This window comes from Acartia tonsa, chromosome 7 (genome assembly GCF_053477335.1).
Source record: "Acartia tonsa isolate MP-2025a chromosome 7, ASM5347733v1, whole genome shotgun sequence".
Taxonomy (NCBI): Eukaryota; Metazoa; Arthropoda; class Copepoda; order Calanoida; family Acartiidae; genus Acartia; species Acartia tonsa.
This window is the reverse complement of record NC_137266.1, coordinates 41403021-41422079: the sequence shown is the minus strand read 5'-3', so window position 1 is coordinate 41422079 and position 19059 is coordinate 41403021. Positions and strand designations below refer to the sequence as shown.

Sequence of the window (19059 nt, the reverse complement as noted above, 5' to 3'; positions counted from 1 at the left end):
TTTTGAATATTTCTGAATACAACGGCGCTTTTTATAGCATAAAGATTTCAAAAAGTGTGTGTGATGACTTTTTCTTCTAATATTTTGTATTTTTTAAGTAGATTTATTTCTAATAAAATATTTCTGCTATTCTAAACAGATGACCAAACATATTCTTTATTCATTAAAGTTTTTATTCAACAGATTCTAAATATTTAACATCTTAAAAATACAATTTATTTAAATAAATTTTTCACAGTATAAATCAGATTATCAGATGATGACTTGATTTAATCTTCAAAATCCCCGCCCCCTTTTGACAAATTATCCTCATATTTTATAATCCGTCATAATAACTTAATAATCATAATAGGGTAAAATTTAAAAAAAGCATTTTTATAAAAGAAATTCAAACTTCAATAACTTTTTTGTCTTTAGAGATTTTTTTGTCAAATAAAAAGGTTTTATTTTCTTTATACTATAAGCTACGTTATCAAAGAAAATTGTTTTACTGAAAATGCATCACAATCAAGAAATGTGAAAAAAATGACAAATCGCAGTATTCTAAAAATGCTTTTGTGAGGAGCCAAAAAGCATTTCACCTTTAAAACTCAATTAGATACTTTTCTTAGACATTTTTCTAAATTAATATTGGAATTCTACGATTTTTGTATACAAAATAGATGAGTTATTTTAATTTTTCTTGATCAACATTTTTCACACAAGGCATTTTTAGACACCATACACCTATCCTAGAGGCCGCATTTTTAGAGATAATGAAAAACACCTTTTACAAGTTTGATGTGCTTTTGTACAGAGAACAAGGACATATAATTATTTTTTCTGTATTCCTTCTGGTTGTTTCTGAAAATCGGAAAACTCAGTTTTATTTGACTCACACTGTATAAAATAAATCAACCCTTCCTTTTTAAAATTGCTAAATTGTAAGGAAAATAAGTAATGTTGTTTGTCAGAAGCTAAAGACCTCGAGAATTGCTGGTTTGCATTAATTGTTATTTTCATGAAAGCTTTATAAATTTATCGGGATGGTTTTAGGCTAATTGCATAAACTCCCCTACCCTAGAGGCTAGGGTCAAATTAACTAGTACTTTACATGGAGACTAGTCAAAGTAAATCCATTTAATTGTAGAATTTGATTGGGGGGGTAAATACTCCCCTCAAAATAAAAAATCTCTAATAAAAAAAATTTTTGCGCGCTTCGCGCGCATTTTTAATACTAAATATTTAATAAAATTTAAATTACCCCCTCCAAAAATTTTACCCCGGGGGTAAATTTGGGGGGGGGGTAAACTAAATTTACCCCCCCCCAACAGACTTCAGGGGGGGTAATTACCCCCCCCCCCCCAATCAAATTTTACCCCCGGGGTAAAAATTTTTGGGGGGGGGTAAAAAAAAATTTCGGCGCGCTTCGTGCGCCATTTTACCCTCCCCCCCAAAAAAAACCTTGGACGTCTATGATTAGGCTAGGCTATTTTGTTTTTAAAATTTGGTTTAATGCTATCATTTTTCTATCATTACCTTTCGGAATACAAAGGTTCAAGATGCTAAAGTCGCAGCCGCTAGTTGAATATATAGAACAAATTACCACATCAAAAATTAACCAAAATCCGGTTTAAATTTTAATTTCTGATCAATTTAAAAGAGAAGCATTTCAATAATTTTGGTAGGATCTTCATAAATAAAGTCTTTCCGTACGTCTGTACGTCTTTACTTGCTTTATCTATTTACTAGCGCATACGCCCCTAGAGGCCTCTAGGAGAACTTGAGAAGAGGGGAGTTGAATTCCAACGGCCAATTTTAAAAGAAAAAGTTTAAAAAGTCAAGTCTCTGCGAATATTTTAAAAAATTGGATTTTTTGTGATTTCTCTTGGAAGGGTGGTGGTACTGGTACCCTCCCCTAAAATAGTTATAAACCTTCCTTGGACCTATGAGAAGTTATACTCTTAAGGAGAACTCGATCGGTTCAGCGGTTAGTTAGAGAAACAAACAGACAGACATACATCCTTTTACTTTATTATAAGCAAATCTCTTATATTCTTGTTAACATTCGGTGGTTTCCCTGAAAGTGCTAAGTTGAACATAAATCTCTCTCTCATTATTATTTAGAATGTAATTATAATAAGCTGGGTAGCTTTTCGTGTGTTATTTTTTTTACATCAGGTTAGGTTATGCTATATTGGTTACAGGATATCCCCGTAGGGTTAGTCAACTAAAAGCAGGGACCCCTTAGGGTCAGAGCCCCCTTCCCCCCATGGGGGATTAGGCATAAAGGATACATCTAACCCCCACCCCTCTTTTTTATTTGCAAAATCTATCAAAAATAAGGGGGGCAGGGTTCTGTACTCGCAATGCACCCAACTTTCACATTATATAATTACTTGATAATAATTTACTGTTCTATCTTCAGTTATCATTTTTTTCTATATATATGCTACTTGTAGAAATAGTTGCCCTTTTTGATTATAAACTGCGAACCAAAAAAATAGGCAAATCTGAATTTGCAGAATAGCAGCTTTAATATTCATTTAGGATGATTTTACTGTAAATATAAAATGTAGATGCAGCTTTTGGTTACAAGTTTCCACCATTAATTTTTATTAATCAGCTCCAATGAAGCACAAGATCTCAAAAACAGCATTTTGGGTAAAAACTGGTGAACCAAAAAGATATGCAAATCCAAAACAAATCATTGGAAAAATGATTTTTTTGCACTTTTCTCCTGTTTTAAAGATTGATTCACTAACAGGAGCATCTGAAAGGACATCATCCTCAAAATCAAGATTTTGAAATGTTTTTTTTTAACACATTAAAAAGCATTTTTGTATACTTTTCAGGGTAATTTTTATCTTTGACATGTATTAGGCTACATCCATTAAACTGGAGGTCAGCAGCTGACCTCTAAAGTGATAGGAGTTGAATTTCTTTTTTTCTAATATTTCTTAATTAAAAAAATCATTAATTTCTACCTTATACTACATTTCATAATAATTAATGCATAAATCCCTTTAAAAATTGTTACTTTATCAGAATCAATCTTTAAAACAGAAGAAAAGTGCAAAAAAATCGTTTTTCCATTGATTTGTTTTTGATTTGCATATCTTTTTGGTTCACCATTTTTTATTAAAAATGCTGTTTTTGAGATCTTGTGCTTCATTGGTGCTGATTAATAAAAAATCAACGGTGGAAACTTGTAACAAAAAGATGCATCTACATATTATATTTACAGTAAATTCGTCCCAAATGAATAATGAAGCTGCCATTCTAAAAATTCGGATTTGCCTATTTTTTTGGTTCGCAGTTTATAACAACAATAAAAGACCATTTATAGGTTAAATTATGCTTTACTAAAACATATATTTAGGTTATCTTATTATATAATGCAAAGATTAGCTCATAAATAATTTACTAGAATAATAAACCTGCTGATCTTGGCCGGAACTGTGTCATAACTTAGGATATTAAAAAAGTACTTACTGCTGCAATATCAGACGCATGGCTACTATATAAAGTAGGGGAAATGAATTGGCTCAAAACAAGCAAAAACTTGCAAAATAGATTTTAATTTTGTTTGTTTTAGATAAATTTAAGCTCTATTAACATCTCCCTCCTGTCTTAAAAATTAATGTGGCACATAATGGGGGGAATGAAGAGGTTGTAAATTAATTAAAATAAGTAAAATACTCATGAGTGGTATGAATAATGATAATAACTAGATCTTATGCCTATGAGAAGCTACATTGTAAATGAGAACCATATCGGTATAGCGGTTTGAGAGATCTTTCGGTACAGACAGACACACACAGGTCCTATTGTTTTTTTAATATAAACATTCCATATTTATTAAAACTATAATTTTCAAAATATCTAATTATATTATAAGGGAACCATAGGAAGCTTCCCTACAAAGAAGAACAAAATCGTCGCTGAGATCTTTAGCTAAATATTTATGGCAAATTGCTAGTTTTGCAAAATCCATTATTTGAAATAATCGTCTATGGTTACATATAATAAGCAACATTTTTGGTAAAACAAGGACAATTATATCTATATACCGCGTATATAACAAAATTAACACATAATTAAAAGTATTTTGAGCGCAAATAGGCAATCCGTTGTGCCCCTAGCATCAGAGGGCTTATTAATCGAAGGGGTAGGAAAGGGGCAAAACAAAAGCCTAAAACCATCCCAAGACTATAATTTTAAAATAAAATAGCTTAAAACCAGCCAAAGACTTGTTTAAAGCTTCCCTAGAATAGGATGTTAGTGCTCTTTTGCTTATTTAATCATACAAAATAATGAATTAAAATTGGCCAATAGAAAAAAAAGTATAGATATGTACAATATATAAACAAAAATATGCCAAACTGACAAATAGATTCTAATTATAGAGTATCGGCACTTGTAATAATGATATATATTGTGTAATCATTATATCTTACTAATATATTATATATCTGCATAATTTACATATATGTTATACATATAACAAAAATATGATTATATTTTTGCTTGTACCTACTTTTACCTGTTATTGGTTTGTATTCTAGAATAAAGGGGATGTAAGGGGGATTATCTTAGTCCGCTGCGTGTTTCACTTTATTAAAGAACATTAAAATCTGGTTTAAGATCCAAGTAATAATATATCCGTTGAAGTTATTTTACCGCTTTTATCACAAAAGAACCTACCCAAAATGGCTTACAAATAATTTTTTTTATCAAATATAAAAAGTCTGTCAATGCACAGCTAGAGAAAAAGCGCAGCAAAATCGTATTTTTACCCTATAAAATAACGAAGGGGTCTCAAGGGATAAAAATGAACGATAAATTGATGATGATACTGAATGACATTAAATACCTTCTGCAGATTAAAAATGATTGGTAAAAATGTTTGGACATTGCTAGTTTGAAACAACCAATCAAGATTTAATAAAAGTACCCAAAGTTTTTAGATCAAATGACTATTTCCTTTGAACAAAACTCTTGGTAACACCCATAACTTTGTGTGTGAGTATGTGTGTGTGTGTGTGTGAGTGTGTGTGTGAACATAAAAGTATGCCAAATATTACCCCACCCACCATTATTTCCAATATATTACACTTATAATCTACCAATATTTTCTTTACTAGACCCACAGATACAGACACACATCCTAGAGTTTTAATCTTGTATTGTTTTTGTACCATTCCATGGGCTGCTATTAAGCCTATAAATTTCATTTTAAATTGCGGAAAATTAATATTTGTTGGCGTAGAGTTCGCGTAAAACTTGTTTTTGTGTAACTGAAGGGAAGTGGGTAAGAAGGGGGGGGGGGGATAAATAAGGGAAGGGGTTTGTGGGGAAATTCTCATTTAGAATTGTTTGTCAGAATCACATTCCCTTTTCCCTATTGCAATTAAAGTTATTTATTTTCTTTTTTTGTTGTGCCTCGCTACTTTTTTGGTATCTAAAAGGCCATTCCCAAGTAAAATATTTTTATGTTAACTGTCTGCTTTGTTTAGCTTCGTATTTTTAGATGTTGTCTTCCTTGTTAGTTGCTCAGCTACTCTATAAGTATTGTATGTCTGTTTGTAACTCTGTCATAAAGTTAAAATATTTCGTATTTTTAACAGTTATTTTAAACCACTGCAATTACTTAATTTAATAAACTTCCCGTATTTTTACAGTTCACTGTTATTTTTCATCCAATGCTGCACTACTAATGAACCAAATTGTCCTTGTTCTGATAGAAAAGTATCTTAGAACTAGTAGATTTTAAGAAAATAATTATTTCTATAGATAGAAATTAATCTAATGAAAACAAATTATCTAAAAAAAAACAATAATTTTATAGAACAAAAGCTTTTCTTCTTTGTAACAATAAGAAACAAGGATGACAACATCCATAAAAGCGAAGCACATGTTTAGTGTCAGAACTGAATAATCAGTATATAAATGTAAAAGAGTCGAAGCAAAATTATAAGTAAATTTGTTGAAAAACTGCTTGATACAGGATAATGTTTATGGACATACTTACATTTTTAGGACTTGATTATAGAGTTTCTTCGCTTAAGAAATCAATATACCAAAAATCAGATCAATCAGATAATTAGATCACATAAAAATTAGTTTTAAAAAGTAAAAATCAATTTATTTAGAATGGACGTACTGACATTCTGGTAATGCTTATAGAGTTGTTACGCTTTCTAAATCGTACCTAATTACTACAGGAATCGCCATGCAAAGTTTGAAATCGAAAGGACAATTCTAACATGCCTAAATTAACGAAAATAGCTATCCGCCTCGGACGTACGGACGGATCGACCCTAATTATAGAAAAGCTTCGCCTTTAAAAAACATTTTGAGGCCGATGGTTTGTTTGTAGGTCAATTGGTCTTTAAATTTTCTGAAACATCAAAAAGAAGTGTAAAAACTTATAAATATATTTTTGTACACTTTTATTTTTATAAGAAAAAACATTCCATATAAGCAAAAATCTTTCTTCTTATTTATCTAGTTTCATAGATTACTTTATATTAATTGTCCCCCCCTAATTAACTAACAATTACTTCATTAATTACGCTAATTGATACTTTTTAGGTAAAAACATTCTGTGGGGAAACTCAAAATTTTCTCCATTAGACCATTCCTCCCCCTCGTTATAAGGAAATTTATGGTGCTTCGTTTAGGTTAGGTTAGGTTTAGAGCTTAGTCATAGTCATTTTATAAGGTTTTATAAAGAATTGTTACTCACAAAAAAATATTATGTACTCAAATAAAGTGAAATTTGTAGCTGGCTAAATAATAATCTCCCCATCTATCCCCTTCCTTTATACTGGACGAAGTAACGGACCACAATATATGATGTCAATGTTAGTAACTTAAATTGACAACATTTTTCCGTCTACAAAATATCTAGGTATTTTTTTTACAAGAAAAAAAAAATAACATGTATTATGTGATGTAATTATAGAGATCCTAAGCCTCTAAAACCTTGCCTAATCGTAATATGAATCGCAATATAAAAGAAAAAAAGAAAAATTTTATCATGTAAAACATACAATTTAAAATCAGCAAATGAAAACGTTTCTACTAGGAGATAAAAAAAATTTTGAGAGTTGCTTCACTTTCAAAAATGTACCTTTAACTTACAGGAATATTGAAACAAGTATTAAATTGCTCAGACTATTTTATCAGAAAAATAAAAATAAGAAAATATAAGAAAAATCTAGGAACATTTTATCCACAATTCTTATTTATATTGGTTGGAATTATCTTTATGGTTTTGTCCTTATGAGGCAATTTATCATAGTTGTGCTCAAATATAAAATATTAAATAGTATCTTACGCGCGCAGCTTCTATATATTTATTGCTTTTAGCACGTCAGTCTGGTGGTATATAGAATTTGGAGTGTATTCTCCATATTTGTTAGAGGATTTAAAAAAGAGAAATCAGCCAAATTTTACAACTAATTTACCAATCTAAACAATTTTATTATATGAATTTCTCTCTTCATACTGAAAGTATATTTCAGCCAAAAAGCTACTATTACTGCGCTTTTGTGGACATAAGTGTTTTTCTCGTATTCATTCGAATCCGGTGGATAGAAACCGGTTCTCATCCATACGAAAAAAACTATGTCTAGCATCGTATTATATCCAGCTTTCTACGAATATAAAAATGTACATACAATCATAAGATTAAAACCAGTTTTTTAGTCCGTGCCCTCGGCAACTCGGGGCAAAAAAAACTGGTTTTAATCTTGTAATGTACATTCTATATCCGCGGAAATCTGTTTATAATATGATGCGAGAAATAACTATTCTTAAATTGTTAATCTATATTTATGACTTAATTCTTTGGGAAAATATAATTATTAAATAATATATTATTTAAGCTATTTTTATTCTTGTAATATGTGTGTGGGTTAAGATCTTCAAATATCAACAACAATCTCATAATAGTTGACATTTTTGACAATATTTTAATGGTAACTTTTTGCTTTTCTTAAAATCATATATTGTACGGAGATATGTCTTATATAAAGTCTTTTTAGGAATTGAAAAAAAATCGTTAAATTAATAGCGCAGCAACTATTTGATAATTAAAATAAGTCCTCTTTCTATCTCTAAATTATGTTTATTTTTCAGCAAGTTGTATATGAGAGAATAGCTGGAGGTTGGGGCAGAGAGAAAAGATATATCTACTGGAATGCTCATTACTATGGGGAAGACTTCTATGGGTGGAGCATAGGAGACTCCAAGTCATTGTTTGAGGGTGGTCCCTTCCATTCACAAGGTAAGTCATTTATGGAATAGTCCTATAACAGGAAAGAAGATTTTGGAATAGTCCTAAAACAGAAAAGTAAATTTTGAACAGAGCAAAGAGAAAAGATATATTTACTGGAATGCTCATTACTATGGAGAAGACTTCTATGGGTGGAGCATAGGAGACTCAAAATCATTGTTCGAGGGTGGTCCCTTCCATTCACAAGGTAAGTCAATTATGAAATAGTCCTATAACAGGAAACTAGATTTTGGAACATTCCTAAATACTGGTAAGTCAATTTTGGAATGGTCCTAAAAAAGGAAAGTAGATTTTGGAATAATCCTAAGTACAGGTAAGTCAATTTTGGACCAGTCCTTATAATCTTTACTATGAAGAAGACTTCTATGGGTGGAGCATAGGAGACTCGGAATCATTGTCCGAGGTTGGTCCCTTCCATTCACAAGGTAAGTCAATTATGGAATAGTCCTATAACAGGAAAGTAGATTTTGGAATAGTTCTAAAACAGGAAAGTCAATTTTGGATTAGTCCTAAACTCAGGTAAATCAATTTTGAAAAGAGCTTAGAGAAAAGATATATCTACTGGAATTCTCATTATGGGTGGAGCATAGGAGACTCCAAATCTTTGTTTGAGGGTGGACCCTTCCATTCACAAGGTAGGTTAATTTTGGAATAGTCCCAAAAAGAAAGGTAGATTTTGGAACAGTCCTAAATACAGGTAAGTCAATTTTGGACCAGACATTATAATCTTTGCCATGGTGAAGACCTCTATGGGTGGATCATAAAAAAACTTCCTTTCACACGGTAGGGAACACAGTGATAGTGTCTGACTGATTATGACGTAACAAAAAAAATTAGCCAATGAGAGGCCGTTATTGACCAATGGTAAAATTTATAGTGGCCTCTCATTGGCTATTTTTTTTGTTACGTCATAATCAGTCAGACACTATTACTGTGTTCAAGGTAGGTCAATTTTGGAATAGTCCTAAATTGAGGTAGATGATTTAGAATAAAGTTTTAGAACCTAAATTTTTTCCCAGTCTTACCAAATATTTATAAATAAAATTTTCTTCCTAGGTCGAGCAGGGGCATCGAACCTGCCCTGGAGGGGCTCCTGGAGGGGAAACATCACAATCACACTTTCTTCGTGCCAGGTTCCCATGGACAGATACAGGTATTAAAACTCCTTTTTTTTAGACAAGGATACAGGGATAGGACAAAGAATGACAACTCCATCTTTCCACCAAATTTTTAGGTGTGAATTTTGACTTTTCGGTATTAAGAATACTTTTTAAATTACATTTTTTAAAGCTTATTTAAGTTTTGGTTTGATTAAGCAAGGGATCTCCTCAGGGATAGGAACCCGCAGGGGCTAGAAATAGGTTTTGGAACCCTCCATTTTGACGTGATGAAACAAACAAGTTCATTACTGACAGACCAACTTATCAAAAGACTTGTTAAGAACCTGTGTACTTAAAAATATAAAGTTAGATGAATTTTTTTTTATAATTTTGCATTCGCTGACACTTTCATTTCCCAAGATTATTTATTTCTGGCATAAAACCAGGGATCTAGGGATAGGATAATGGACGAAAAATAAATCTTTCACATTTTGAAGAACTGTGACGGTCAAAACTGGTATGTAGATGTCTATAAAGCCCTAGCTAAATGGGAAAAGATGTCACTGCTTTTGGCCTACCTATTCTTTAGACTCAGAAAATTTACCCTTTACCCCATTTCTTTTTTAGGGGGTTTCTTTTCCTCTTACTCTACTATGACGTCAATAGAATAGGTAGGCCAAAAGCGGTGACATATATCCCCATTTTTATAGCGCACTAAACACAGCTACAACTTGTGTTATTGGGGAAGAACTTGTTATAGTTGAATTCATAGTATATTGTCCTATACCTTTATCCTTGTATAAAACCTTTATAATCTAACCATAAAGACCAAAGTTGGCTTGCATATAAAACAAGGACGATTGCATCCGCTAGGGGGGGATCTAGGGGATCTTGAGTTTAAAGGGGGGAGGGGAGGTCGACCCTCCACTTATATTTTTAGTGGGGCCAGTTTCATATTTTTGGGGGGCGATTTCTCTTGGGAGGGTGGTGTTAACCTCCTCCAAAAAAATTATAAACCTTTCTTGACCTATGAGAAAATTTACTGAAAAAGAGAACCCTATCGGTTCAGCGGTACACAAGCAACACACACAGTCCCACATATAAATAGCACAATAAGCTAACAAATTTTATGAAAACTGAACAATAAATCATAATACAGTATTAGTAAAATGTAGTGACTAAGGTTTTTCATAACCAGATTTTGGGACAAAGAGTTATTGAAGATTCGTTAATCTAAATGTGGTTTGATGTAAGGACGTTGAACGAATTATCTAGTTATAAAGTAGCCTTTTATTTTGAAAAACATGGAAATAAAGAGGATTGCAACATCTATAAATGTGAAGCTTAAAAAATCAGAAAGGCATACAAATAATATACAATAACAAATATATAAAGAGTAACAAAGCATTTAGTATTCAACAATATATTACTTAAATTATCTAAATATGAACATACTTACATTTCTAAGACTTGCTTATAGGGATGCCTTGCAACTTGATAACTAAAGACGTTAAAAATGGTTCCTTGTCACTTAAACAGGCGCAACTCACTACAATGCACAGCTAGGACTTCACAGATAAAGGTCGTGCAATTAAAATGTTGGTTGTCTGATGGATGTTACTTAACCTATTATCCCTGGGTGTTAGAGTATCGCATCCGATTACACGTGGATGATTCACTAGATGATCACTTTAATCGAATGAGAATCCCGCCCCTACGAGGTAATAGTAAAAAAAAGGTATAAAAAGCTTCGCTTTTAATTCATAAAAATTAAAATAAAACTGTATGAGTAAAGAGAGCAGATATAAAAATACATATATTGACATTTTCTATAACGATGTGCAAACAAAGTGGATATAGAATACGTGGATATTGTGACAGGAAACTTTTTTGTCTTCAATTTAGGTTGCTAATATAGTCATCAGTTATTGGTCAATACGTTCCTCTATGGTCAGGGGAGGGTATGGGGTAAAGTCGTAAGTGGGATTAGCCAGCTGGGAGAAACATTTTATTGCAGGGTACGCGAGAATAAATCACAATATCCACGTATTCTATATCCTTTGCATACATATATAAAATATGGTCAGCTGAATCTTAGTTTCCGATTTTGTACGTATCAAACTCATCCTATCTCAATATTTACTACTAGCTAAAACATCTTGAAACTTCAAAAAAACAATTAATTTATAATGTATAATAAGTCGTCTTATTATTTATTTTTAAATTAATGATGATGTAGCTGAAAATAGCTTTTGCAATAGTTGGGTTAATTGTCGTACAACTTTGGAAATTAGGGAACAAATGGGAAATCGATTTTCAGTTGATATAAAATATCTGATGTTCATACAACCTGAAACAATTATGTCTATAAATAGCGGAGCAAGTATGAACAAACCTTACATTATATGAAAAGAAATAGTTTACAAGATTGAGTTAGTAAAGAAAGGTCTTTAAACCTAGAAAAAAAGTTATTAAAAGTGAAGCTTTTCTGTAATTAGGCTCGAACCTTCCGTCTGTAACGGTTAGCTCCTATCGATAATTAAAACATGTTAGAATTGTCCCTATGATTTCAAACTTTGTACGATGATTCTCGGAACAATTAGGCACGATTTAGAAAGTATGGCAACTCTATAAATGTTACCATAATATCAGTACGTCCATGGTTGGAAACTTCTTTTTACTTAAATATTAAGTTCTTACACTCTAAATTTGTTAATTTTTGTTTGTCCTACCGTTTAATTTTAGAGTTTCGCTTTTATGGATGCTGTAATCCTTGTTTTTCTCCAATAATGAGAAGATTATTAAAGTCCCTCCACAGATTATGACGTCATACGATAGAATAACCAATGAGAGGCCAGCATAAATTTTACCATTTTGGTCAATTACAGTGTATACTGGCCTCTCATTGGCTATTCTATCGTATGACGTCATAATCTGTGGAGGGACTTTATTCATCTTCAAAAATTATTATGGGGTGGTTTATATCCCCCCTAAAAAACAAAGATAAATGATAACATCATGATATTTAGTGATTTATTGTCAATACCTGCAATTTATGTTTTTGTTGTTGTTGTATTTCTGAAGACACACTCTTAACGACATGTTACTAAAAGTTACAACCAAGTGAAGAGTGCATTTTTTACCTGGTATTACAGGGATAACACAATGGTCGATAAATTTACCTTCCCCCCAAATTATTGAGTGAGTAATTTAGACGTTGGTAAAATATTTTGGTGGATTGGGAGGAAGAGAATAGGGTTTAGATTAATTAAACCTTCTCATACCAGTGAGGAAGGGTACAATGGGCTGTTTATAACACTAGTCCCCAAAGTTTTACAATAACGTTTTCCTTTTTGTTGGGTTAACAACTTTGGGAATTTTGATTGTTTGGTTTATTAAGTTGAGTGTCAACAAATTTCAACCACTAAGTTTAATCTACAGAAGGAGTGATTTTGTGTACCATCCATCATTGGGGATGTACATTAATTTATCGGCCATTTTCTTATCCCTTTAGAACCCTGAATTCATTCCCCCTACCCCACTTCCTGACTTTTTACTAACTAATGTTTTTTTCCTTTTTTGCACTTTTTGAGATTTCCTGCAAAAAAACAATTTTTAATTAAAGGTCTTTGTCCTCAATTAGTAAAGAAATTGGAGAGGATATCCTATCATATAAAGAAGTAAGCTTTTTGTCTGTAACGAAGGATTTAACACTAACTGCTATAACCGATATGGTTCTACTTTACAATAAGGCTTTTAATAAGTCCTGAGATGGTTTTAGGCTATTTTATTATTTTACAAATAAGTCTGGGTATGGTTTTAGGTTATTTTTCTGCTCTTCCAAATACCTTAGAGTGCATCCGCTAGTCATAACTAAAGAAATAAAAATATTCTGATAACATTTTTTTTATGAATGTTACTTATTTCTAAACATTATGAGATGGCTTTAGACCTTTTTTAACACAGCCCTAAAATCTAAAGTAAGACAATGAACGATAAATTATTGTACAATCAAAGTTACTTTAAACAAAATTACCCATTCTGTCGATCAATAACAATTGTGGAAAAGTCTGGACACAAAAGGTTTTATACTTTTCAAACTAGATTTAATAAATGTACCCAAAGTTTTTATTCAATATGTAGGAAAGTCTAAGGTCCTCTGTCTTTATTTTGACAAATACTGGCATTGAAACAGAACTTAATATCAAATCCATATCCAAATAATAGATCATATTGAAGATGAAATTAAATTGAAAAGGATTATTAAAAAATAAAAAAACAATCAATTTTTATTTAACTTTTTATTTTTTTGTATTATACTTTATATTATACTTGAAAGGTCCCGTAAGCCTGATGGGGCGTGGCGCCCCCCTGGTAGCGATGGGGGCGAGTATTTCTCCCGTGAAAACTATGGGGGACAAGGGGACCCGCCACGAAGAAAGCTTCCCTAATTCAGACAAGTATAAGTCTTATCAAATTAGGTCAAAATTAATCCAAAATAAAATTAGATCTTTTAGTTAAAGGAAAATGAAAAGTGCAAAGAAAGTATTTCACATTAGCAAAAATTGGGAAAAAATGATGGAATGTTTAAGAGTACCCAACGTTTTTAATTGAGTAAACATGTTTAAAACTTTGGGTACCAGTATAATTTACAGTCAAAGGTTACCTTCCCCATTACTTGGAATTTTAAAATGCATATAAATACCGCTTTTATCAACCTAAATGTATGAATTTTATGCCTGGAATAAAGACAGTAAAATATAGGATCTCAATTTCAAATCTGGGTTGATATCAATTGAAGGCTTTGAATATATAAATGTTTAACAATGTCGTAGTAAATAAGACCAAAGCCATGTACTCTTACTCTAATCCTTATATAAAAGTTATAGAATGTCCAACTGTCTCGTTGTGTGTAGCAAAATATCTCACTAGCCGCTGTACCAATCTAGTTTTCCTTTACTGGTCCAGGGAAGGTTTATTTAACAATATTGGGAAAGAAAAAAAATCTCTCAATTAAAAAAAATGACCCTCAAATTTTTTAAACTTGCGGATTTTTCATAATTGATAAATACCATGGACATTTATATTAAAAGCTTTTCCTATTAATTTTATCATGAATGTTAAAAGCAGATATTGGTGCTTTCCCCTAAACTGCAGGGACCATACCTGCAGTTTCCTAACCCTGGGCGGCTACCCAGTACCATAACCAAAACTAACCTAACCTAAAGTAACAAACACCAATAAAAAACTCCCTCCCTCCTTTTTTTTAAAAATGTCTGTGCTCGACTAAGCACATTTTAATCTATCCATCTTTCTCCTATATATCTATCCATTGATTTATTTATCCATCTATTTATCTATCTATCTATCTATTTATTTATCTATCTATCTATCTATCCATTTTCTCTAAACAAATTCACATTGGAATTTCTCTTGAGATCAATTTCATGAAATCTTTGGCGTTTTCCCTCAAAGTGCCTTGTTGAGCTCTGATACCACCCCCCCCCCCTCCCCCATAATAAAAATTAATTAAAATAAATGGGGGTGATTGTTTTTGGTTTGCTTGTTTATTAAATTAGGTTAAGTTAGGTAAGGATATATTGTCTACTAAGTAGCCCCGCAGGGTTGTGTCCCCCTGCAGTTGTTAGGCATATTTCATTTTCATAATATTACTAAAATTGGAGGGGCTAGGGAATTTATTGATCCACAAAGCACTTTTAGGAAAAGCACCACATCTATTGTTCAATCTTGACCTACATATTATGCACATATACAGTAAATGTACCCGTACTCCATGGATATATTTTAAACAAGGATGACAATATACATTCAAGCTATGCTCAACAAATTTAGACAGCCAGACAAACGGACATCAAATATAGAGGGAGCCCACTCATTAAAATTAACAAGCATTATATAAAAGTATTTTTAAAAATTCAGTATCATCGTATCAAAATTAAGTTCAATCTACAGGATGAATAATATGGTATGACTTAATTATATAGCGTCAATAACAGACTTTCTGGTAAATATTATAGAGTTACTACGCTCTTAATTTTATCTGGTTTATATAGTAACCATCATGCAAAATAAACCTGAATTAACAATCAAAGCTTTCTGATGGCTGCACCTCAATTGTTGGAGAAGTGGCTTTACTGACACCCCCCCCCCTCTCCCTTATTAATTACTTTTTCCCTACCACTGCTTGTTCTTATAGAGTAGCTTCGTTTCATAAAAACCCAAAAATTGTCAAAAATAAGAAATGAAAGGACGTTGAATGAATATCACAGGAACAAAGTTTTTTGATAAATGATAGGATAAGAATCAGAGAGGGAAAAAGAGAGGGGGAAATTCTATCCATAAATATTTAACACCTAGAGGATTCGCTCGAGTTATTGGGAAGGTGATAGATTCGAATCTCGTCCCAATGCAGTGTCATAACTAGGCGTTAAAAATTGGTCCAACTTCTGCCATATCAAGTTAAAATAGGGGAAATGTCATGGAAACTTATTACCACAAACAGTTAAGACTTCCATACAAAGGTCGTGCAATCAAAGGGACGGTTGTCTTCAAAAGGTCTGACTTTAAATTGTTATCAACCGTCCTCAGAGATATAAAATTAACTCTTCTGTAGATTGGTTGGACTAGTTTTAACCAACCAATCAAAATTTATTGCTCAAGATTTTAAACCAAGGAATAAGACAATATTTAGAAAACTTTGGGAACCAGTATAATTTACAAACAAATGTCCTCTCCCTTCCTAAATATTAGTAAGATGTAAAAAAAATAATAAAGCTACTATATACCAGGTAATGACTGATTAACTTTATTATTGGATAAATAATATGTTATTTATATTTGTATTTTCTCATTTATTTTCTTTACTTAACCCTTTTTTTATAGCGAAGGTGCTTTATAATTCAGACCCTCTGTAACTACGTCAGTCTGTCTGATTTGAGTGAATGTATCTCTTTGTTTAAAGATCTTAAATATTTTTTATTTGAATTGTCATTGTCGATAAATGGTATTTAATAAAAGTGATCAAGACTGACCTAAATATTATCAATATTATTGAATCAAATCTCTCTTGTTTTTCAAATAAAGTTGTTATTGCTGCCAATGAGAGAGGTGACAATGGGCTGTTTATTACACTAGTCCCCAAAGGTTTATAATAACGTTTTCTTATTCGTTGGCTTAACAACTTTGGGGACTTATTATATTTAGTATTCAAACGTTTCAACAACAACTTATTTTAATCTACATAAGGGGAAATTTTGTTTATAATCATTAGAGATATACATCAATTTATCGGCCATTGTCTTATCCCTTTAGATTTTTGTATTGCTGTGCTTTTATGAATATCACTGTCCTCTTGAGTCTTGTTCTTCCACTTAATATAATCAGATTTTGGTACCTTGTTGTGTTACTAAGAACACCCAACAAATAACCAACACTTTAATTGCACGACTTTTGCCTTTAGTGAATGAGTTTTGCATGTATATAGTAAGAGATATAAGTTTTCCGGAATTTTAATGTAGGGAGTAGATTTGAAATCTGCATCAAATTTTAAGGATTTTTTATAAAATTCGTTTTTTGTAAAATTCTTTATCTAAAAGCGGAAATACATTTTAAGTTAATTAATTTTGACCAATAGGATAGGTGGATTTTAAACTACCTGCGCTCTAATTGGTTGAATGATGTACGACATCCAATCAGAGCGCAGATTTTTTAAATCCACCAATCACGGATGCCAAAATTAATTAACTTAATTTGTATTTCCGCTTTTAGATAAAGAATTATACAAAAAACGAATTTTATAAAAAATCCTTAAAATATGATGCAGATTTCAAATCTACTCCCTACATTACAATTCTGGAAAACTTATATCTCTTAGTATATAGGCCAAGACATTCCCCCTAATCTTAATTGTGTGTAAAGCAGATAAGTTTTTAGCTTTTTAACGTCTCTAGTATAATTAAAAATGGTTCAGTATGCCTTACAGAAAAACAGCAACCTAATAGTAAAGATAAATATAACATTAGCGAGTTTCTATGAACACCAAATATAGTAATTCATCAATCTGTGTGTAGGTAATAAATATACAAGGTCTAGATGAACAATGCCCTCATTAGACCAATAGGAATTTAGTTTTTTTTTAGTTTAGCATTATAAAAAGTCAGCTATAGACAGTTAAATATCTAGAAAACTTTATTATATTATAAAGTCAAAAATAGTTATTTAGGAATTGAATCATATGTGACTCTATACTCTATTTTTTAGGGGTATTTCTCTTGGGAGATTGGTGGTACCCTGTAACAAAATAGTTATAAACCTTTATTGAACCTGCATTGAAAAAAAGAACCATATCGGTTCAGCGGTTAGCGAGATCCTATGGTACAAACAGACAGATAAAGAGACACACAGACATCCTTTTATATAAGGAATTATATTTATTAGAAATTCCGTTTGGTGGATTATTTTATATGATTGACCATCTAGCGTAATAACTATATTATGTAAGGTTAGGAATATCGGTGTAATAGATATAGAATACGTGGATATACTGTCAGGGTCGTCAATTTAGGTTGCTAATATGGACCTTATTTATTGATATCATTGACTTCTCAGACAAAGGTCGTGCATCTTAGAGAGTTGGTTGTCTGATGGGTGAATGGATGCTTTACACCGCAATCATAAGGATTGTATGTATGTTCAAAGGTGCGTGGAGAGAGGTCTAGTACCAAAAGCGACACCTAGCCCCCTCGTGCTTAATACTTTTATTTATTGATCAGTTCGTTCATCCAGTAGGAGGAGATGGTATGGGAATGGGTATCCATGGTGGGTATGGCTTTTTTTAGCCAACCTGGGGAATCACTTCATTAGAGTACATGAAAAACTGGTGCAACCTCCAAGTAATTATATATCGATTATTAGGGGGTCATGGTGGGTATCGTTTTCTTTAGCCAGCCGGGGGTATCACTTTATTAGAGTAGAAGAAAATCTGATGCAACATCTAAGTAATTATATATCGATTATTAGGGGGTGTATGATGGGTATCACTTCATTATAGTACATAAAAATCTGGTGCAACATCCAAGTAATTATATATCGATTATTAGGGGGTGTATGATGGGTATCACTTCATTATAGTACATGAAAATCTGGTGCAACCTCCAAGTAATTATATATCTACTATTAGGGGGTGTATAATGGGTATATATCGATTATTAGGGGGTCGTTGGTGGGTATCGTTTTTTTAGCCAGCCGTGGGTATAACTTTATTAGAGTACATGAAAATCTGGTGCAACCTCCAAGTAATTATTTATCGATTATTAGGGGATCGTTGGTGGGTATCGTTTTTTAGCCAGCCGTGGGTATCACTTTTTTACAGTACATGAAAATCTGGTGCAACATTCAAGTAATTATATATCGATTATTAGGGGGTGTATGATGGGTATCACTTCATTATAGTACATGAAAATCTGATGCAACATCCAAGTAATTATATATCTACTATTAGGGGGTGTATAATGGGTATCACTTCATTATAGTACATGAAAATCTGATGCAACATCCAAGTAATCATATATCTACTATTAGGGGGTGTATAATGGGTATCACTTCATTATAGTAAATGAAAATCTGATGCAACATCCAAGTAATTATTTATCGATT

General features: G+C 32.0%; 1 protein-coding gene across 4 annotated transcripts in view; it reads left to right on the top strand.

The window, feature by feature from the left end:
* LOC145323772 (uncharacterized) overlaps positions 1 to 19059 on the top strand; it is an 83224-nt gene that overhangs the window by 60883 nt on the left and 3282 nt on the right. For 2 of the 4 annotated variants that reach the window (XM_080166305.1, XM_080166303.1), the window contains 3 exons: positions 8128 to 8275; positions 9341 to 9437; positions 13724 to 13844. In XM_080166305.1, the coding sequence (XP_080022431.1) occupies positions 8128 to 8275; positions 9341 to 9437; positions 13724 to 13835 (357 nt within the window). In that variant the 3' untranslated portion in view covers positions 13836 to 13844. The remainder of the gene's footprint in view (positions 1 to 8127; positions 8276 to 9340; positions 9438 to 13723; positions 13845 to 19059) is intronic. The other 2 variants (XM_080166304.1, XM_080166302.1) reach the window with 1 other exon arrangement.